The sequence below is a fragment of the Protopterus annectens genome, chromosome 4.part1, assembly GCF_019279795.1.
Source record: "Protopterus annectens isolate FY-2018-M chromosome 4.part1, PAN1.0, whole genome shotgun sequence".
In the NCBI taxonomy this organism is placed as follows: domain Eukaryota; kingdom Metazoa; phylum Chordata; order Ceratodontiformes; family Protopteridae; genus Protopterus; species Protopterus annectens.
Genome location: NC_056734.1, coordinates 762,942,089 through 762,966,228, shown reverse-complemented (window position 1 = coordinate 762,966,228; position 24,140 = coordinate 762,942,089). Strand labels below are relative to the sequence as shown.

The window sequence follows — 24,140 nt, the reverse complement described above, 5'->3', positions numbered from 1 at the left end:
TTGTCAAGGTTTCCTTTGAATAAGGTTAGGGATGAACTCTTTTACATGGAGAGCCTATTCCATAGTGTCAGAATCATTTGAGACACATATTTGGCTTTCCAGTGTGTTTTCTTTATGTCACAAGTAAAGTTCAGATCCCTAAATCTAGTGTTTCTGGTGCTGTTTCATTTTGCACATGTGCAGCAGATCCATTAGGACTGAGTGTGAGGAAGCCCTGTAAGCCTGGCTAAGATACCCTCTCAGCAGTCTGTAGAAGACTAAATAAACAGACAGAGCCTTTAAGTGATCAGTGTATTACAGGGTATTCATTATTCCTTGAATTTTCATGGTGAGAAACCTTTGTGAGCATTCCAGCTGTTGTAAATGTCTTGTAAGATGCATGTCAAAAGGAGCATTGTATTCAATAATACATCTGATAAGGGATGAGCAGTGTGTACTATAACTTCCTCAGATCTGGATGCCATACTCTTACCTATAAGTTGGGGGACACAGAGTGGTTTGTCTTGCTACCTTAGCTACATGTTGGTCAAAGGCCAGATTACTGTCTACATATGATCTCAGATTAATTACTACTGGGTAAAAATTAAGAGTGTTTTATAGATGGGAGTATTTAATTGGGTTGACAGTTTCCCAAAGGGCATTATAATGCATTTTTTGGCAATGAGTTATAGACCATAGCTTTGGCACCAGTCATTTGTCACTTGCAAGATGCTTGTGGCTTTGGAGGAAACATAAAATAGCTTCCAATTTACAGTAATCTGTGAACTTGGTGAGCTAGTGGCTTTGAATATTAGCTTTGCCTTCCGAAATGCAAAACAGGAGCAGGTACAGCAGAGAGCACACTCATACTCCACTGGCAACCTGTCTCTTGGTAGAGGTGGTCTCACCGATCCTGAATTCTTGGGTCCTAAGAGCATGCCAGCAATCTTGCAGGTTATGTAGGGGTTGATGTCTAGCTATGTCTAATCACAGAGCTTGTCAACAATGTCTGACTGGAGTGCTATATTGAATGCCTTGGTTAGGCCTATATATGCATTTTGTACTGTCTTTCCCTCATCCATTGCCTTGGTGATCCTCTCAAAGTACTCTACCAGGTTATGTTGTCATGTATTTCCCTTAACAAAGCCAAAGCAGGATGGCTTCAGTGTCTGTAGGTTGCCATTGTCCTAGTTTATCATTTCCATGGTAATTCATTTCATGGCTTTGCATGTTAGGCTTGTTAGACTGATGGGTCTGTAGTTCCTTGGGTCAGTTGATGGTCCACCCATGTGGAGGGGAATGACTGCTGCAGTCCTCCATTCACTTGGAATGCAGCCTGTTTCAAGGCTGTAGCTGAAGAGTGCCTCAAGTAGTCCTGATAAGTCATGTTTTAAACTGTTCAGGAGGCAACTGGTGATGTTGTTGGGACTCATGGAAATAGTTTTCTTGACATTAGTGAGTGCTGCCAGCACCTGGTCCCTGCTAATAATTGATGTTAGTATGTTGGAGATTTCATCCGGTACAGCTTGGGGGTGGGGGTTGTCATATCATCCTGATACGTGGAGGTTTTAACCTTCACCATCAGTTCATCAACTGCTGTATGTTACCTTCAAGGTTCCAGACACAGATGAAGAAGGCCTTGTGATTGTCCTTAGCCTGCAAAGTTATCATGACCTTGTGGCTGGCCTTGGACACAATCAGACCTTTTAGTTTCTTGTTTAGTTGTGAGAGTACTTGTTTTTAAGGGAGTTGTTCTTCCTAATTTTGGCCATGAGTTTTCTTCTTTTATTATATTTTTTAGATGAGGATTCCACCAGCGGTGTTTGTTTTTGTTTGTTTTGGGTTAACTTGTGGTAGGTATGGCTGCCTCTATACAACCAATCACATGTTTGTATTGGGACACTGTGAATAATTCTGTATAGGTAGCTGTGGTCTTGGGGTTAGGGGGAGGTATGGATTCTGACAAACTGTAACTTACTAAGATGTAGTTTGCCTTAGAATAGCTACTTGTTAACTAGTTTTTCCAGGCTGATTTTTCTTCAAATGAGACAGCTTTGTGATCAAATCTCAATAGTGAGGACATGACATAGGGGGCTATGCAACTCTCTCCCATGTTGGTGAGTACTAGATCCAGTATGTTTGATACTCTGGTTGCAGTGTGCACTACCTGTTCCAAGGTGTTTGCATTAATAAAGTCCAGGAAGCATTGTGCCTGTGAGTTTGAGGCAGTGTAAGTGTCCCAATCTACAGAGGGGAAGCTAAAATAACCCATGAAGAGGATGTTTGGTTGGATGGTGAGCAAATCTAGTAGGTTTAGGTTAGAGTCATGAAACTCTAGGGGCATAGATGGTGACCTGTAGCTAGCCATGATATGGTGAGGGACCTTATCTATGGTGACCTGCACATGAATGAGCTCCATGGAGGTGTGTTTGTTGATAAGATATACTGGCACATCTCCGCCCTTGGCCCCCAATCTTTGCTGCTCTTGGTCTATATTTGTGGAAGGCTATGTAGCCTTGTAGTGTCAGAGTACTTTCTATGGCTGTAAAATGAAAGTTATGTTCTTACCATAATGTTAGATCAATGTTATCTGACTTTTGTCCGACTCAAACATATGGATTGTCCAACCGAATCTGACCCTGGTGCTGACGTCAAGGTTCTTTGGATCCACAGCTCTGACTTCTCTTCTATCCTTATTTCCCTGGACTCCACATTAGATGTTCAGATCAAGTTTGACCCCCAACTTTTGGTGATATGTTAAAAATGTGCCATAAAAGGAACCACCATAAGAATGAACCCCTAAAACAGATGGTCCCAAGTTGTTGGGGCATAATGGGTACAGTCTTATATGACTATGCACAGCCAGAGAATAAAAGTCCACTCAGTCATTTCAAAGCCATAGGAAACAATTTGGAATGGGGCAGGAGGGAGGGGGGTTGACCTGGATGAAAATCAGACAACACAGATCTAACATTATGCTAAGTACTTAACTTTTTTATCCAATGTTGTCTATTTTTCATCCATTTCAAACTTATGCAATAGAATCTGAAGCTATCAAACTGGGTGATATCAAGGAAGGACATTCCTGAGTACGATGGAATCAAAGAAGGACCGTGATCTGGACCGAGTGCCCAGCTTATAGTGAGACACAAAGGTATGTACCATAGCCCCAAGTAGCAGCAGCACAAATGTCATCAATGGATAGTCTTCTGTTAAAGGCAGTTAAAGCAGAAAATGCCCTAGTTGAGTGGCTTTTGGTTTACATGATAAATGTAAATTCTTATTATAAATAAAGGAGAAGCAATCTTACAGCCATCTAGATAAACTAACCTTAGTAACTGCCCTCTCCAAGTTTGATTTAGAAATGGAAATGAACAATTGATCGTCTTTTCTGAATTCTTTTGTGGATATCTAACAATTGCAGTAACTATTCACCTTCGTTTGAATACCTGGGAAAAACAGACAAGTTTATTTCTTGATTTAGATCAACTTTGGATGCCACCTTAGGAATAAAGGATGTGTTAGTTCTAAGCAAACTCTTTCTTTTTGAAATACTAGATATGGAGGCTTACATGAAAGAACATGCAACTCCAAGAGTCACTTGGCTGATGTCAATGGCACTAGGAAAGTTTGTTTCCAGTAAAAAGTTTAGCTCTGCTGTGGTGGTGAGTTCAAATGGAGCTTACATTAGAGCTTGTAGTATAATGGTGATGTCCCATGGAGGGGGCTGGGTCTCTAATGACAGGTCTTAGTAGAAAGGTACCTTTCAGGAAAGCTTTGGAAATTTTTAGTGTAGCTATTGTAATGTCTTTACATCTAACATATAATTTTGAAATCAACTGTACCTACATGCTGGCAAAGCTAGAACCTTTATCAAAGGGATCAGATAAAAATTCTAGTATGCATGGAACAGGTGCTGAAAAAGGGTCCAGGCCTCTAGAGTATACTCAAATTGTGAATCTCTTCCATTTACTCTGTTGCATTTTTCTAGTGGATGGTTTCTAAGAAGCAGAAAGAATATCAATTACTACAGGGGAAAGCCTGGCTTTTCTGGCTATGCTTAAAATTAGAGGAACCATGCGGTTAACTTCATGGACTTCTGGTCTGGCGGAGACCGTGCGGATGGGTGGGTCAAGAGATTTGGATAATGTCCCAATGTACAAGAAGAGGCCATGGGTAGGGGAACCATATCTGTTGGGGTCAAAAGGAGAGCAATGAGGATCATCCTGGCTTTGCACCGTCTTGATTTCTGTATGAATTTGCTTATTAGGAGCAAGGAGAAAGGCAAACAGGAGGCCTGGGAGCCAACTGTAGACCAGAGCGTCCCTCTGTGACTGTCCCTGCGATGGGATAAGGGCAAAACACCTGCTGCATTTCTTGCTTAGATAGGGTGCAAAAAGGTTGCAGCAAGGTTGGCTCCAGTGACTGAATATTAAACACTAACTGTAGGATTGAAGGACCATTCGTGAAGAATCAGGACCTTTCTGCTCAATTTGTCTGCTAGTACAATGGACAACCCCATGATGTGCACTGTGATCACAAAGCATCGTGAAGACATTGCCACTACCAGAGTCTTAAGACCTCTCAACATAAAGGATAAGAACATGTCCCCCCTCTTCTTGTTGAAGTACCATACAACCACCATGCCTTTATGGAAATCAGACCCTTGAGGAGATTATCCTGGAATGCCTACAATGCTAGGACCACTCTCAATTCCAAAATATTGATGTGAAAATTGACCTCTAGTGACAACCATGCACCTTGGAGTATTCTCCCTTCAAAATGCCCTGCCACCCTAGAAAGTAGGCATCTGTGGTCACTGTTGCAATTGACAAATCCAACTGGAAAGGGCGACCCTTGTTACCACCAAGGACGATGTTGGTCTGAGCTTCCAAGAACACTAACTCATCCAGTGAAGGGTCTTGGGATGACCAACCCCCCCTCTACTTCATTAATTCAAGAATGTCACTGAAGGTGACATCTTCCCCTAAGTCAGTGTTTTCAGTGAAAGACTCTGGGGAAGAGTCTAAGTGCTTTGTTTACACATCCGTTTTCTAAGGACACCTTCTGGGGAAGCAACAGAAGGTTCAGAAACAGACAGGGGGCTGACAAAGCAGATTTCCTCAAAAGTCCTGGGGACCGGCTGACCCTGTCCAACAAGAAGATGAGGAGATGAAGCAGACCCTGGCTGGGGTTTGGGTGGAGCTGAGCTGGATGAAGGCAGCTTCTCTTTGGAACTTGCCAGGACCCCTTCAAAAGCCTTGAAGGTGCTTGTCACTGGCACAGAGGACACCCTCTGATCCAAGGAAGGAAGGGTACCCTTCACCACCAATGACATCCAGCCCCAAAGCCAATCTTGGATCTGAGCTGTCTACATCTGAGGCCCTGAGTGGGAGGGATGGCTCAGAGAATATGAACTCACCCCTTAAGAACTCAGCATCAATACTCGGGTCTCATCTCAATCCTAAGGCATCAATGTTGACAGAAAGAGAGTTAAAGAGTTTGCATCAAAGATGCTCCGGTTCCACTTAGATCTATTAACATCGGACCAGAAGGACAAGTCGTTACAGATTCCAGCAGAGGACGGGTAAGATGTCCATAACTCAGTACTTTTCCAGGAGACAATTTCAGGATAACCCCAAGCTGGATTTGCATCCTTCAAAACTACATCATCCTATTGATATAAAGCTCCTTGAGCCTTCAATATGAATGAGTGGACAATGCCACAGATGTTGATCTCCTATCCTGGAGGATAACGAAATGTAATCTAGGTCTCACCAGTTCCAGTGAGGTCCTGGCTTGTGGAGAAGGTGATTGGGCCCAAGGAGTCATCAGATCTGATATTCAAGTGTTTTTTGAAGCAAGACAGACTGGAGCTGTTGGTTCTGGGCACTGTCTTTTAGCAGACTTAGTGGGTGACTTGCCCCTGTCTTTCTCTCCCTTATCCTTACCGCAGAGGTTTTTTCTTTTCTTGCCCCTTAGGTTTAGGTCAATCTTTTTTGGGGCAGGGATGCAGAAGTCATTGATGGGGCAGCCCCATCTGTGCTTGGAGACATTTTAAAACATGTTTGTCCCTTCTCATCTGAAGGGCTCTGGCAGTAAGGCACTAAAAGTGTCACAGGATTGGCAGTCCACATCTAGATGTGCCACCACACAAGCATCCTGTAGTGGAAGTTTATGCCTACACTCCCAACAGTTCCTAACATGGTGAAGATACCCTAGAAAAATGTGTAGGTCACACCCTAACTACAGTTCCATTTCAACAGAAAAAAATTATTACAACTAAACATATATACATACATACATTTATATATATGTTTTTTTTTTAAACAGCAAATAGTAAATACTGGGTAGGAAACGCCTGGAGACCTTAAATGAGTAAACTAACTGACCAGCAACTAACACTAAGCCTAATCATGAGAAAATGAGGAAAAACAGAAAGAGAAAACTTTCTCACAGTAGGAAAGGAGTAGCTTGTATTCCAAAGGATGCAGCAAACTGATTGTCAAAAGCTCTTTTGCACATCTATTATATTCAAGTGGCAAATGAGATCTCAGCATCTAAGGTGGAGTCCAGGGAATTATGAGTAGGGAGGGAGTCAGAGCTCTGGAACCAAAGACGCTTCAAAGTTGGAGCTATGGATCCAACAACCCATACATATGAAACAAACAAAAACAGCACTGGATCCAAGTCTTAGTCATGACACAGATGTTTACATTCTCCAGAGGGGGACATGAAGGGTGTGGAGCTTTTTGTTAAGTCATCTAGCGTTCAGCAGGAACACCTTAGGTTTGCTTAGAGACTTTTTCAGTATGTTGCCAGTTTTTTCTTCTTGGCATTGCCTAAAAAAAGGCTCTCAGGGAGTGAGATAAAGTTTTAGCTAATATCTGAGAGCCTAGGAAGGACAGGTGCAGTCCATCCTTGGTAAAGAAATAAGGTCTGTTGACCATATCCTCTCATGCTGTTAGATATTGGATCCCCTGGAGTGACACCAGAAATTAGGCCATTTATTACAAATCAGTCGATTTTATGTTCAAACTGTGGCATCATCCTTGGTAAGGGTAGAATGCTTTCTTATACTTGGTTTGCTAAAAATTATTTTCTGTTTTCTTGTACATTTCTCTGTCTGGATATTTAATTGTTTACTGTATTGCTTAATTCAATCTTTTGTGAGTAAAGTGTTTTATTTACTCACTTTTAAAAATGTTGTGGCTGGTCATACTTTACTTATTTATTAATTAATATGAGGGTATGCATAAGGGTGACAAACTGCTGACATCTACTTCATATTGGACAAGCCACCATGCCAAACCACTTATGCTTATAACATGTCTTATTAAGAAGATAAAAACAATGACCAGAAGGTTCCCAACGTGGGGTGGTGGCAATTTTTCTATTGTTGGCAGAGACCGAATGTATCAATGGTGGAAGAGTACTACCTACCTTCTCTGAAAATGAATGTGTTGGCATTTGAATATAAGAGTTTATTTAAAGTACATTTACTATGTGCAAGTGTGCACTGAAAGGCACTGAAACTCAGATTGGTAATAAAGGGGTCTGGATAGTAAAGGTTCATATTGCACAATACAGTGGAACCAAACAAAGCTCTAAACCTCAAATGGATATCACATTTGTGGTGGGATACAAACAGCAGCAAAAATGTCATCCAAAAGTAGCTTTGCAGAAAAAACTGTAGAAGTAGACATAGCTCTTGTAGCATGATCTTTGGGTTTGTGATGCAAAGCATACAAAACAGCATCCCTGGGTGCCTTTTCCTAACAGGGAACCAAGGCATAATAGCTGCTGCAATTGGTGATGGTCAGGGAAGGGAACAGGTCACAACATGGGATGCCCCAGCATTGAAAAATCCGAGCAACAACTCTCAGAGTCAGGGACCACTTGTGAGGAAGGAGAACATTCCTGCTCAAACTGTCCACTAAGATGTTTGATTTCCCCTGGATGTGTGCTACAACCAGAAACTACGGAGATGAAATTGGCCACTACTATACCCTCACAACCTCCCAACAAAGAGAGAAAGAACGGGTCCCCTCCCCAATTTATTTAGGCACCAGACCACTGGCAAATTGTCTGAATGGACAGAAATCACACCCTTGGGGAGAACATCCTGAAAAGCCTGCAACATGAGGAGGATTGCCCTCATCTCCAAGACACTGATGTGCAGGTTAGTCTCAGTAGCAGTTCAGATCCCCTGGATGGTCCTCCCTTCGAAATGTTCCCTCCCAAAAGATGTGCATCTATTGTATCCATAGCCTGAAGAAAGGGATGAACAAATGGTTTCCAGGTAAACACCAAGAGAAACTCCTACCACCCCTTGATCTGAGCTCAACAAACATTGTTTAGAAAAATGAGAAAGTCCATTGGATGAGTTAAGTATGACCACTGTACCTCAAGCGTCCACTGCAATTGCCCTCATATGATACCTGGCCAAGGGAACTAAACATATGGTGTCCGCCTTGTGGCCGAAGAGCCTGATAAGAAGATATGCTGGAGGCTTCCTGTAAGAAAGCAAGGAACCTGCCAGACCCCATAGGTTTGGGATTCTGGAAGTTTTGCAGTCTGGAAGACTGTGTCTAAATGGCAACGTATAAGGTCTAAACTGGATGGAGACTTGGATTTTACCAACATTATAAGAATTCACTGATATTGAAATATGACTAAAACATTCTAACTTGCTGCTTAATGCAAAACAAGCTTATGCTATTTACTCCAAAATAACACCTTAACCAGGAATACACATTTCATATTACCTCAAGTAATAACACAAACATAGGAACCATAAGCCAAACTAAACTACTCTGAGTCATAATAGATGACAACCTCAAATTTGATCACCACATACTTCATTCCATTACGGAAACTCAACAAAAACTTGGCTCCCTGTATAGGGCTAAACACAACCTGACAGATCAAACAAGAATTACTTTAACAGCAACATACCTCTGTCCTGCTCTATTATATGTTTCCTCCATTCTTACAAACATCAGCACTATGTATAAAACTAAACTAGCCTCCTGCTACTACAAAATAGCTAAATTTGCAACCAACCAACCTTATACAGCAAAATAAAGTAAAACACACCTTGAAGCGCTAAAGGCAGCTTTTATCAATATAAAGTACTGTGTGTGAACAAAGTAAAGTTGTGACACCACTGTGGAGTTTAAGAGCTAGTTTAATAGACTCAAACAATAAAATCTATAAAAACTATGAAACTCACAGAAAAAGTAAAAATAAATACAAGTGGATAAGCGCTTTCAGCAGCTGCCTTCTTCAGATCCTGTTTTATTAGCCAAACTTCCTGGTTTTAAAAGATAATGATCTGTCTGTCAATCTTAGTCATCTCACAAGTCTCCGCTCCTTGAGCAAGAGCTTTAAAGGGACCATCCCATTTAAGCCAGGCAATTTGTCATGCTGTAAGTCAGCAATCCACCCCAGTTTCAATAATTTCTGTTCTGTTGAACAGATCTCCACCTCTCAAACTTTCTTCAATAACTTCCAAGGCCATGAAATAAAACGTGTGATCTGGATATTTGGCAATATGTTGAAACAGAGCACTGGTTTTGTTGTGTAATTTGATGTCCCTCAAGTGACGCAGAATTCGTTCCTTAAAGGGTCTATTGGTCTTGCCAACATAAAATCCATTACACAAACAGCAGGTGGCAACATATATAACATTTTTAGTATTACAATCCGCATACACTCTAAGCCTGTACATTTTAAAGGTAATCGGATGCTTGAATAGATTGCTGGAATTTATGGAGTTGCAAGCTCTGCATTTTCTACAAGAAAATATACCACATCTCTGAGTAATTTGTCTAAGTCCAGATCTGTGTTTATCATGGCACAATAACCTCTACGTTCTTCTTAATCTTGAAGCAGAATCTAGGTGCCTCACCAACTATACATTTAGTGTTATCATCAGCTGTCAGGATCTTCCAATTCCTCCTGATAACCTCTCATACCTGTTGAATATCATTACTGTATGTAAGCAAGCACCTTAGCCCCCCAGTTTCACTTTTTTCTCTGGGATAGGGTTCATCTTCCTTGTGTGTGTCTCCACCCAAGAAATAAGTCTGACCTCTCATGTTTCTTACACACCTGTTACCCAGGACTCCTTTGTGGATTTCCCTCTTTTTACATCCACGTTTGTGGAAACATTGTATCAAGTGGTCTGTCTCTTCCTTGTGTGTGTCCTCATTGGTATAAAGTCTGGATTTTCTAAGAAGCTGACCTTTAATGACGTGGATAAACAATGTCTAGGGTGCATGCTAGTCCTATATACTAAATGATTTTTCCAGCAATCTTTCCTATGTATTTGAGTACTGAGATTGCAATCCATTCCATACTGTAGTGTAACACCTACAAAATTTAACCTCTCTCTAGAACTACAAACTTAAAAGTCAAGAAAGGAAACAGCATTACCAAGGTATTCAATAAAATCAGAAAGCTTCAAGAGCTTTAGAAACTGTCGTACAGCCTCTGGTGAGAACAATGATAGCAATGACTTGACTAACATTCTGAAGAAGCTGAGCACATTTTCCCCCTGCCCCATCCAGCAGTAGAGATGTTCGCCAGAGTCTGTATCTGTGAAATGGAAGTATGCCAGCTTCGAAACAATAGGAGTTACAATTAATTTTATAACCTGAATATGGAGAAAAGAATGCTTTACAGGAACTATTACATAATGACAAAATTGTGATAAAACCAGATGATAAAGGGGGAGCTAGTTTTGTTCTTGACAGGACTGATTACAACAGAATGTTGTTTATGCTGAGTGATAAGAAGACAGACATGAAAATATTTACATGGGAGGTGAACAAGCTGTTCAATAAAGTGAATGATATTCTCTATGATTTGTTAATGACCAGAGTAATAACACAGCATTTATATGATTATTTGATAGTAACACATCCACTGACCCCGATTATTAATAGCCTGCTGAAAATCCACAAGACAGACATAACCCACCAATACATCCTATAGTTTTAGAAGAGGTTGGATAACAGAGCCAGCATCTACTTTTGTAGAAAAGAAGTTAAAATCAGCACTCACTAGAGCTACAACTGTACTGAAGGACACCCCCACATTTCTACAGACTTTATTTCACTGTTTTCAGTCCTTGGATGACAAAACCAATCTGATGATGGTAACAATGGATGTCAAAAGTCTTTTCCCAGTCATTCCAAAGGACTTTGGTTTCAAGGCCACATGGCAGTTTCTAAAGCAAGAGAACTTCTTTGATATTAATACCATTTCACAGATTTGTATGTTACTGGATATTATTCTAGAGAATAACATTTTCATCTATGGGAATGAACATTACTGTCAGAAATGGGAGGTAGCGATGGGCAGTTCATGTGTTTACAGTTACTCTAACATTGTTATGGCCCAATGGGAGACTGACCATGTCCTTAGCAAACTAAAAACATGGAAAACATATATAGCCTACTACAGGAGATTTGTGGATGATATATTCTTCCTGTGGACAGGAAATGATCAACAACTCTCTGATTTTATTGAATACCTTGGTAATTCTATTTCCTTCATTGAATTTGAAGTTCTACTTCAAGAATTAGAAAAACTTAAAGAGGTTATAATAAACACGGATCTGGAGTTAGACAAATTACTTGAAATGTAGTACATTTATCTGTAGAAAATGCAGAGCTTGCACCTCCATAAATTCCAGCAATCTAATCAAGCATCCGACTACCTCGCAAATGTACAGGCTCAGAGTGTATGCGGATTGTAACACTAAAAATGTTATATATGTTGCCACCTGATGTCTGTGTAATGGATTTTATGTTGGCAAGACCAACAGATCCTTTAAGGAACAAATTCTGCGTCACTTGAGTGACATCAGATTACACAACAAAACCAGTGCTCTGTCTCAACATATTGCCAAATATCCTGATCACAAGTTTTCTTTCATGGCCTTGGAAGTTGCTGAAGAAAGTTTGAGAGGAGGAGGTGTATTCAACAGAACAGAAATTATTGAAACTGGATGGATTGCTGACTTATAGGCTGACAAGTTGCCTGGCTTGAACGGGATGGTTCCTTTAATGCCTTTGCTCAAGGGGCAGAGACTTCTGAGATGACTGAAAACCAGGAAGTTCTGCTAACAAAACAGGATCTGAAGAAGGCAACTGCCAAAAGCGCTTATCCACTTGTATTTATTTTTTTAGTTTTACTCGGAGTTTCATAGTTTTTTATAGATTTTTTATAGATTTTTAATGTTCGATACTATTAAACTAGCTCTTAACCTCCACTGTGGTGGCACAGCTTTACTTTGCTCACACACAACCTTATAAAGCACACCACTGCCTTGAATTAAAACAATGGAACTGGCTTAAACTCCCAAATCAGTTGACATACTCACAACTAATCATTGCTCACAACCTAGTGTACTCTCCAGACAAATGCCCAGTATTACAAAATACTCTGCTGTACTCCTCACCCACTAGAGACCTTTATAGCAAAATAATATTTATTATGTATCATTAAGACATTCAACACTGCTGGAGACTCTCTACTCTCATTATGTGTCAGAACTCTTGAATGAAATCCCCACATTGTTAAAACACACAAAAAACTTAAATAGTTTCAAAACTTTACTTAAACTGCATCTTTGTCAAAGATGGCTCTGTTCTTCCTACTTACCTGTCTAGATTTACTCATATTACTTTTCTCCAACTCTTACAGCCACCTTCCTTTCTTATTGCTCCTCCTCAGACTGCACTAATTTCCTAAACTCTTACTTTCCTCCTTCTCTCACACCCCACCACTAGCTACAGTTCCTCCTCTGTCCATTTATCTTCCTGCTCATTTCCATAACCTCTCCTTTCATATCATCATTTTTAAGCTAAACTCTACTGGTCTGTCTGTAAATTGTTACTAAACTCAAAAACACCCCAGTTTGATCTTTTCCCTGCAGTCATCATACTATAAATACATTAATTGCTGCTGTATGTTATTTTTCCATTCAATAATTAGCTGATTATTAATTTCTCTCGTTTTTGTATTAAAATGTCATGTTCATGTAAGAAATCCTTAAAAATCATGTAAATAAGCTCATGTATAGATGTTTTTACCCTGCAATTATAAATGTGCATCATGTATAACTTAAATGTGTTGCTTTTCTCCCTGGGCCTCCTCTGAAAATGAGTTTTGCTTAGTAAGGCTTTTCTCAGTCAATAAAGACAAATAAATAAAAAATAAAGAAATGAGATAAATAATTTTGATAGTTGACTGTGATCCCTAAGGAACTGCACAGCTGCAGTAAGGTATCCCTTGCCCTGATTAGGAATACTCTCGTGGGGGCACTTAGGAGCTAATCTTCCAGATCTGGAAACCCTGCAACATGATCCAGGCTGCAACTACGGACATACACTTGAACACTTAGGGGGCAGTGGTCAGACTGAATGGCAATTGAACACTTAGGGGGCAGTGGTCAGACTGAATGGCAATGCTCTGAAATGGTACGGATCGGACCCTAGACAAAAGTGCAGAAATCTCTTGGAGCACTTTGCATTCTTTATATGATGGTAAGCATCCTTGAGATTGACTGCACCATGACCATTTGGAACTTGTTTTTTTAAACCCTTATCCATAATAACTACCATGCCTACACCCACCTAAACAAATCCTCACACACACACACACAAACACTCACATTAACTCCAACTACCTAAGTCACACAATTTCATTTATTTATTGACATTTGTTAACCGGGTTGGTCCAGCTGGGCCAGAGGCCCGTTTTCAGTGGAGACCCAAGGAGAAAAGCTCCAGTTACATAAAAAAATAAAGATTACATAGGTAACAAAAATAGCAAGTAGCAATACCAAGTCACACTCCCAAAACTTGTTAGTACAAATTTGAACATAATCAAACATATTTATATTACCCTAAGAAAAAAAATCACAATTAAATAAATAGATGAACGTTTTGACATATGTACAAACAAGTTATATACAAGTGATCAGAGTTTTTGCCTAGGCTTCCTAGGAAGTTATATTTCCTTACAGGAACTCAGAGTGAAGAAGCACCACTAGATAAAGGGGAATTAGGGAGGTTTTAAGCAGAGACAAGATTTGGTGTTGAGAAGGTAAAGTTTGAGTTCCTTTTTAAAGTGTGCAAGGTGTATGATGGAGCATATGTGTAGAGGAACTTTGTTCCAAGCTTGGGCTAATGAGCAGTTGTACAGTAGTTTGCCTATGTTCTTCTTTGGATGATCTACATTCAGAGGTTGCTGGTTAGAGGTGCGGAGGGTTCTAGAAGGGGAGTAGGTAGACAAAAAAGTAGTGAGAGCTGGACAGGAAGAAGGTCTGTATAGAATGGAGTGTATAACTTGAAATTGAGAAAGTAGCAGTAGTTGAGGGAATTCGAGCCATTGTAATGAGTTCAAGGCAAGGCAGTGATGAGAGTTGTAGGGGGAGTTAGTAATGAATCTTGCAATTTTGTGATAAGTTTGTTGCAGTTTGTTCAAGGTAGTAGCTTGTATATATTGGTTAGTATTGGGGCTGCATAGAGAAGTGTGGGAAGGAGGAAGGACTGTGTTAGGGAGAGTCTAGCATTTGGAGTAATAAATATTTTGTTGCGATAAAGCAGGCCATGTCTCTGGTGTGTTTTTTTTTTTATTCCTTACAGTAAATGTAAGTTAAATTTGAGTTCATCATCAATAATGACGCCTAACAGTTTTGTGTGTGGTTCAGGTTTTATGATAGTGTTGTTGGAGGATGTTATAGTAAATGTGGATTTATGGTTTGAAAGTGAGCGGGGGAGAAAGGGCAAGAGCTTGATCTTCTTGGGGTTAAGGATAAGAATATTGTCAGATAACCATTTCTCTGTGGATAGAAAGGAGTTTTGAATAAGGGTGTGAAGGTCAGTAATACTGGAGATGGAGATGAGTGTAGAGTCGTCTGCATATTATGTAATACTACTGGAGATGGAGATGAGTGCAGAGTCATCTGCATATTATGTAATACTACTGGAGATGGAGATGAGTGTAGAGTCGTCTGCATATTATGTAATACTACTGGAGATGGAGATGAGTGTAGAGTTATCTGCATATTATGTAATACTACTGGAGATGGAGATGAGTGCAGAGTCATCTGCATATTATGTAATACTACTGGAGATGGAGATGAGTGTAGCGTCATCTGCATATTATGTAATACTACTGGAGATGGAGATGAGTGCAGAGTCATCTGCATATTATGTAATACTACTGGAGATGGAGATGGAGATGAGTGTAGCGTCATCTGCATATTATGTAATACTACTGGAGATGGAGACGAGTGTAGCATCATCTGCATATTATGTAATACTACTGGAGATGGAGACGAGTGTAGAGTCATCTGCATATTATGTAATACTACTGGAGATGGAGACGAGTGTAGAGTCATCTGCATATTATGTAATACTACTGGAGATGGAGATGAGTGTAGAGTCATCTGCATGTTGTATAAGAGAAGATTGTCTGAGAGAAGTGAAGAGTTCATTAGTAAAGATGTTAAATAGAAGGGGACCCAAGACTGAGCCTTGTGGAACACCAGTTGGAACAGATCTATAGGGAGAGCAGGAGGAGAGCCATTTGACAGATTGCTGCTACTAGAGAGATAGCTGGAGAACCAGGCAAGAGAGGTAGTAGACAGACTGAGGTTAGATAGCTTAGTAAGGAGGACAGAGTGACAGACTGCATCGAAGGCTTTGGAAAGGTCAAGGAAGAGGCAGGATAACAATTGATTGTTATCAAGGGCTGTGACTATGGTATGAGTGAAAGATAGGAGGGTGGTGGATGTGCTGTGGTAGGGACAGAACCCATGCTTTGTGGGAGTGAGAAGGTTGTGTTGGAGGAGGTAGTTGTGAGTGAATGCATTTCTCGAGTATCTTAAAGAGGGGAGAAAGAATAGCAATGGGACGATAGTTAGATGGATCAGTAGAGTTGCCACCCTTATGTACTGGGATAGCAAAGAAGGATTTCCAGATAGCAGGAACAGTAGCTTCTTGTACACATCTGTTAATGAGAATGGATATGGGCTAGGCTATAAATTTAGCAGCAAGTTTGAGGAATATTGGAGGTAGGTTATCAGTAGAGGGAGAACATGGTTTAAATTTTAGAAGAAGAGATTTAATGTAAAAAGTTGACACAGGTGTAAATGAGAAGAGATTCTGGTTGAGGGGGTAGCGGTAGCTGAATTGTTAGTGTTAGAGGGAGTGAGGTTTTCGATAGTGTCAATAAAGTGATTGATGAGTAGGGTAGCAATTTCCAGAGGAGATTTGTTGGGGTAAGGTGAGGGCTTAGAAGGGCTGCCAGGGTAGAGTATTTTGTTCAGAGTAGTCCAGAATTTGTGAGTGTTGGATCTGTTGTCTAGTTCAGGGGTTCCCAAAGTGTGCACCGCGGCAACCTGGGGAGCTGCGGCTTCCTCCCAGGGCCGCCACAAACTAATAAGCTTAGCCGCAAAATAAACCATGAACTAATAAGCTCAGTTACTAAGCTTATTAGGTCGTGGTTTATTTTGTGGCAGCGCTAAAGGTAATAGGCTACACAGGAGGAGAGCAGCTAACCCTACAAACGATAGCTGGTGAAACCAAAACCACAGATCCACAGAACACCACCAACTAATATTCAAACCAATTTATTGAGTGCTTTTGTAAGCAAAAACAGCTGACTTCATCAGAATACAAACACCATTTGTTTGCCTCACTTTAAATACAAAATTTGAATACATAATTAATCATGTGTAAATTAATAGGACTAGTTCACTTAAAACCACAGTACATAGATATACAAAATCAATAAGAACAAATATATAAAATCAATACCTAACTATTTAAAAACCTTAATAATGAATGTCAATAGCAAAAAAAAAGAATGCTAAATTCATCCAAATTGTGTCCGTAACTTCAAAAAGCTACTAAAACTAATACTGTCATTGAGGCCGGGGTGGGGGGCTAGTGGCATTGAGTTTAATTTGCCACCATAATTCCTTGAAATTTAGGTAGTCCTCCCACGATCCTCCCCTTATGTCATGTGCCACTTTTTCAATTATGAAAAATTTTAAATTATGTCCAGGAAATTGTGCTACATGTTTATACAAAGCATTATTAGAATTTGAAGTGTTAATATCTCTAATATGCTCATAAATCCTCTCCCTAAAGGTTCTTTTGGTCTTCCCAATATAAAAACTTGGACATAAACAACATGTGGCTCCATAAATCACTCCCTTGGTGTAACAAAAATAACTCCCTAGGATGTTAATTTTAGTACCATTAATACGTGCATGCTTACCTCTACCAATAAAAGGACACTGTGAACAAAAACCACAAGGCTTAATCCCCTTAGCCTGTATTTGTCCAGCCTCATTATTCCTCTACAACAGTTGCTTAAAACACACACCCCTCCTGTATATAATACAGGGTTTGTTCTCCACCTTATCCAATATACTGGTTTGATGATTAAATATAGTCCAATTTTTACACAAAATATGTGTAACAGTCTTATAATCAGCACAAACTTTTGTAACAAATGATGACTTCCAAATAGTTTTAGAACTTGCTTCCTCGAAATCATTCTGTAAAACTAAGGTATTGGAATCACCGTGAGGACTCTTATTATCTTTATTTAACAAGGGTCCAAAAACACCCACCCCCCTCTTGTTGAGTATTTCATCATACACCCTGTCAGTCAATTTCAATGGATACCCCCTTGCTTCCAACATCTCTTTCAATAATGTACTTTGCTCACAAAAATCACCATCCCTTGTAGTCATACGTGAAATTCGTACATACTGGCCTTTCACCAGGCCTTTCTTAATGTGCTCTGGGTGCCAACTTTGATAATGTAACAGGCTATTGCTGTAAGTGGGCTTCCTATAGGCATTGCTAACTAAACATTTTTGTTCAAGGTCCTTACTTACTGACACATCTAAATAGTTAAAAACATCCTTCCTGTATTCAAACTTAAATTAAAGGAAATCAGTTGTACCATTGATGAATTCAACAAATTCTTCCACTTCATTCTCATCCCCAATCCACACAAAAAACAAATTATCAATGAATCGTACATAAACATTCCATAATCTAGTGTATGGGGATTTAAAAAGACACTTACGCTCCCACATGAGCATAATAATGTTTGCAAAAATGGGGCACAACATGCCCCCATTGCTACCCCTGTTTGTTGTATAAAAAAACTGACCTTCAAAATAAATAAAATTATACTTTAAAACAAGCTCCATCAATGTTACTAAAACCAAAACATCATCATTATCAAACCTCTTCGAATCAAAGAGAAACTCCTCAAACCATTCTAACCCCAAAATATGTGGAATAGTATTAAACAAATTCACAACATCGATAGTCAAAAAAGAAGTGTTATCTTTGACTGTTACTTCATTGTTTTTTTCAAAAAGTGCCATGAATCAATACAAATGTGCTGTTCAGAGCTCAAAACATTTTTCAACTTTAAATCAATGTATTTGCCAATAAAAAATGTTTTAGATCCCATTGTACTGACAATCGGTCTCATTGGGGGGTCGTGTAACCTCTTGTGTATTTTCGGGATACCGAAAATATTCAGTACCCTAGGATGGCTAACTTTTAAATAGTTGTATAAAATCCACTTCAATCTGACCCTGCTCAAAGAAATCTTTTAATGCCAGGTCTATTTTGTGATGTGAAATATTAACTAAATTCAAAGACACTTCGTCATAAACAACACCATCCAATAATAATGCATTCATCCTATTGTTGTAATCAGTCCTAGTCATAATAACAACTCCATCCCCCTTGTCAGGTTTCATAACTCATAGGGATTTATCAGCCGTTAACTTGATGAGCAGCATTATTTCACTCCTAGTTAAATTCCACATATCCGTGTCAACATTGTCATGCAACATCGCCCTAAAATCAAAATCACACAGGGCTTCAAACATAATTAACACACTTGGTAAAGGGGGGTTAAACATACTATTCCTATAAAAAGCATTTTTTTTCCATTGTGTAATAATTCATTCCCAAACAAAAAACATAGGTTCAACTTTCTAACATATGCTTTTAAACCTAAAATAAGTTCCACCAAATTCGCCTTCTTTGTGGGAACGAAGTTAAAACCTTTACTAAATAATTCAGGCAATTCCGAGTCAAAGTGCTGCCCAGAGTAATTATGAACAAAGTCACCTTTCCCATTCGTATGAGCCATGTAACCAAAAGCTACATCGGAACTCACTTGGTCAAAATTTGTAGCCCCGGGAACAAGTTCGTAACAAAGTTCTGCATCTTGCGAACCACCAAAATTGGTTTTGTTGCACGTAATTAATTCCATCTGTTGGACTGCCTCTGTCCTCCCTGAAACAAATTTGTTTGTTGCTGTTTCCACTGTCGACTTGATCGATTCCTGTACTGTTGTTTCCAGGTCTGATTGCATATCCTCTCGGACCTGTGTGGAAGATCCCGCCCTAAAGGGACATCATTATTTGGTCGCTGTTCAGCTCCACCTCCTTGGCCCTCCTCTCTACCACCGATTAAATTGGGTGATATTTTAAATTGAAAAGTGGAAGGTGGTTTTGGATAAGCAGTCCTGGCCTGATAAGCTGCGATATCCCTTTGTAGTTTTTTTACCTTTTTTTTAACTGGATATCCCCTATAAGCCTGTCTGTTTTCTGCAAAATAGATTTGTATGCTAAAAGTGATGTATCGAACAAAAGATCATCATGCAGAATTTTGTCAAGTTCCAACAACTCAGAATGCATTGAATCAATGGCATTATTGTTGTGTTTCATAAGTATCTCCAACAACTCCATGTCCTGCTTATCAAACAGAGCTATCAACTCACGGTGAAGCACGGAGTCAGATACAATTCCATTGGGGTACTTACAGCTACGCAACCCCTTAGGCACCACTTTGTTCTTAATACATTCACGGAAGTAAGCATTTTCAATTTACAACTTCCTAACTTTAATAAGTTTGTTTTCAAAGGAATTTAATGTCTCTTGAAAAGTCCCCCTCACACATTCAGTGTTTCAAAGGCAATTAAATGAAAATTCTCTATTGAACCAAGCAGCAAAACTTAAATCATCACCACCAAATGTTAATCCTTGCCATACCTCGGGTTGTGTTTGTCCACTATTACTCCCCTGCCCAAGGGGAATACTGGTGTCTATGGACAAATTAGGATTACGTGAACCATTATTGTCTTGCGTTGCTTCTCTAGAAAGCTGTTGTAGAAGTTGAGTCAAAAGTCCTATATTCTCCATTGGGTCTTCACCCAAAATGATGGTACGTGACCTGGAACCCATAGCTGATCACACCAAGCGCCAACCACAAACCAAGAACCACACAAAATGTCTGACAGAGCAGCAAACCCTACTAGAACAAACCCATTTCCAACTTAATGTTACATAAACTTACATCAAAAAAATAATTTCTACAGCTACAGAATCAGGGTTACAACCACTGTATAACTGTGTTGTCCTACTACCTTTTTTAACATATGATGCAGTTGCTGAAGAGTTTGCAAATTCAGTTTTAAATTTCCCCCACGCTGGGACAGAACTTGGCAAGGCAGGTGATAAGACAATGTTGAACCTTCAAACTGAGTTTATAAATCTCAAAGAAAAATGTGTGACCTTATCTGCATTATCAGCCACATATGCACCCCCCCCCCCCATCACCAAATGGTATCATGCAGTGTTACCTCCGGACTAGATAATAGGAAATTTAAGCATCTGTCACCTCCTGTTGAGGGGTAAATGGATTATTAGGGCACAGGATTGATCCATAAGAATCAATTTCAGTCTCAACCCGGGTAAAAGAAAACACACAGACTAGTATCATAACATCAACATTAAGCACAAAATGTAATAGCAGCATTATGAAAAAAAGTAATAACCTTTAAAACCAGCTAAATTACAACGCAAGACTGTTAACAAAATGTGAAAAGAAAAAGGTATAGAGCCAGAACATTTTTTTCTATCCCAGTTTACATTTCATCCAAACCTTCTGCTAGATAAGCTGTAGTCTTACAACAAAAATGCAAGGCAGCATAAAGTGAGAAGAGAGGAAAACAAAGATGTGAAAGGAGATAACTATACTAAAAATTCAATATTATGAAATCTTATTACAGAGAAGACATACCCTGCAACAAATTCAACAGGACACAAACATGCATAATCTCTTAGCCCAAAATATTATTCCATAAACTGCAAGACAGTACTTCACAGTTGACACACAGCATCAAACATTTGTATAAAAGTACAAAATCCAAGTCACGGCTAAAGTAAGTCAGCTCCCATGTTACAATCACATCGTTGACATAGAAATACTTCTGTCTCTGCTTAAGAGGATTTAATTTTACACTTTTGCTAGGGTGGCATTACCGATTCTGGCAAGCCCTTTCTCAAATCCGTCGGTCCCCGCCACTCGAACTCTAGAGAAGATTTTGACCGATAAAGAGGTGAAGAAGGCTCATCATTCTCAGATGCGCAAAGCCTGTGAAGTGGCCCTTGGTAAGATGATGATGGCAGTGGAAGTAATAGTGGAGGACCAGGACTGATACTGCTGTTGTAAGATAGGTGGTAGTAAATATTCAGTTGTGAACCCTGTCACTGCATGGCTTGTGTTGCCGGTACTCATTTTTAACACTGGCTTTGTTGATGCACTTTTGTTGAAATGAAGTCCAATTGACAGTCCAGGGATGGTTTTACTTCCTTTCAAACAGTGCTGCTGGTTTTCTTGTCATACTGGAAATGCCTTATGAATGAACAGCAACGTGGTGGTATGCATGAAGTTTTCTGCGTTAATTTTACTGTTTGAGTTTCTTTTTTTTTTTAATAACATTTACCTGAATTTACTGGTCATTGTGGTTTAGAACTGGTGTCCAAGTTGCTGCTGGGTGAGATCTGAGTAATGTACCTCCTAAATTTTACTTACTGTATGATGATATTGCAAACCAGGAAGCACTGAGTTGCAGCAGATGCAAAAGTGGGCATCCTATAATAAATCGGCAGTTCGGGCAGTGATAACACGCCAGATCAGGCTGCTCTCTGCACTTCAACTTTGTTCGGCTTACTTTCAGAGTAAACTCCAGTTAAAGCAGTTTTCAAGTTACAGTAAATTCTGCATGCCATAGTAGTATACCAGCATAGCTGATGAAGATGTAAATCTTGCCGTTTTATTGGTCTGGTTGTGATGCAGACTGGGAGGGAGTTAAATATATACTGGCACTGCCGGCAGTTAAGCAGAGGTTCCTCGATCCATTTGGATTTGGATGCATGATTGTTGATGGAGCATACCTACGAGACTGAAACATACATCTCAAAGCCTAAAATAACGGGGGAGCAAAGGCCCCAAAATACGGACCATTTTAAACACTGCCCATATAAACTTGTGTTGGTACATGTTTTCTGAAGGGTTTGAAGTCTAAAACTTAAATGTGTGTTATGATTCAGTGACTGCAGTCCTCAGGGATTTGACAGAAAACCACAAATGTTATGAGGAACACACCAAAATATGAGACAAATGTCTGAACAGTTGAGAGGTATGGTCAAGTATGGTGAGAAAGTAAAATGAAGAGATTCATTAACTTAATGCATGAGTGTTAGCAGGGGTGTAGTCAGAGCATTCCAGTTTGTCCTCAGTCTTTTATTGCTGTTCCCTAGCCCACCTGGCGTTAAATAAAATGTGTATATGTCACATAATGTTGTCCCTCAAAAGTACAGTTGTGTACTTACCATAAATGTAGATGTTCGAGTGTATTCACTGTTGCAGTCATTACAATTGGGTTATCCTGCTGGCAGGCTACCCGCAGTCGGCCTGAATTCCAAAGTCTAGGTCCGGCGTCGGTTGTTGTCACCTCCTCCCTGACGTCAGTGCGCCAGGGGTATAAAAGATGCAGCCGACGCCATTTTCTTCAGTTTTTCTTGCCCCAGATGTCAGGTGTCCCCAAAAGGGTAGGCTAAAAACATGTCAATAAAGCATGCATGCACCAAGCTAAATTTTTCCTTCATCTACAAGCAAATACACCACATAGGTTGTATAGAATAGAGAAGTACAGATAAGTTCCAGCAAAGATAAGGGGGATGGTGGGAGGGTAACCTGGACTGCAGCAGTGAATACACTCGAACATCTACATTTATGGTAAGTACACAACGGTACTATGTTCATCATGTTTCACTGTTGCAGTCATTACAACTGGGTTGAATCCCAGAGCTAAGGTTGGGAGGCTGGAGCTAAATAGGATTAGGAGAGGCTATGAGGCCCTGCAGGACTGCAGTGGCAAAGCCTGCCCTGGATTTAGAGTAGAGTGGTAAGTGATAGTGCTTTGTAAAAGTGTGCATTGAACTCCAGGTTGCAGTCTCCAAAATGTCTTTGGTTGGTACTCCTCTGAGGAAGGCTGCTGAAGTGGCTGCTGCTCTGGTTGAATGTGGCCTAATGCCCTTAGGCACTGATTTGCCATGTTGTGAATAGCAGAAATGAATGCAGTGGCCTATCCACTTTGAAACAGTCTTTCCTTGTGATCCTGCAGCATATGCCACTAGCAATTGCTCAGTCTTTCTGAAAGCTTTGGTTCTGTCCAAGTAGAAGCGCAGCTGTCTGTGTATGTCCAAAGAATGCAGAAGTCTCTCACCCTTATTCTGTGGGTTTGGGTAAAAGGTAGGCAAATTAATAGTTTGGTTAAGGGCCACACTGGACACTACCTTAGGCATGAATGTCGGATTTGTCCTCAGAAAAACCCTATCTGGATGGAAAATGATAAAAGGTTCAACAGCCATGAGTGCCTGTAGCTCTGAGACTCGTCTTGCAGAGGTTATTGCTAGGAGCAGAGCTGTTTTCCATGATAAAAATTTTATATCAGCTGTAGTGGCTGGCTCAAAAGGAGGCAGGGTGAGTTTTTCTAAGACATAATTGAGGTCCCATGCAGGTATTGGTGATCTCCTTGGAGGTCTTAAGTTTTTGGCTCCTCTGGGGTACTGCCTTAATAAAGGATGAGAAAAAATAGGTGGCTCTGTATTGTAATGAGCTGAAATGGCAGAGGCATGAATCTTAATTGATGAAAAGGATAGGCCTTTGTCCAGCATCTCAGTTAAATATTGCAAAATCTGAGGAATATTTGGTACAGTCGGTGTCAATCCCTTGTGCCTGGTT

At 40.0% G+C, this 24,140-nt stretch overlaps 1 protein-coding gene across 1 annotated transcript in view; it reads right to left on the bottom strand.

The window, feature by feature from the left end:
- Positions 1-20,293, bottom strand: part of LOC122801301 (vomeronasal type-2 receptor 1-like) — a 225,186-nt gene extending 204,893 nt beyond the window's left edge. Inside the window, exons 1-2 of the mRNA XM_044070846.1 lie at positions 20,102-20,293; positions 10,420-10,639 (exon numbers count right to left, since the gene is read on the bottom strand). Coding sequence (XP_043926781.1) covers positions 10,420-10,639; positions 20,102-20,293 — 412 coding nt within the window. The remainder of the gene's footprint in view (positions 1-10,419; positions 10,640-20,101) is intronic.
- Positions 20,294-24,140: the final 3,847 nt, after the last annotated feature.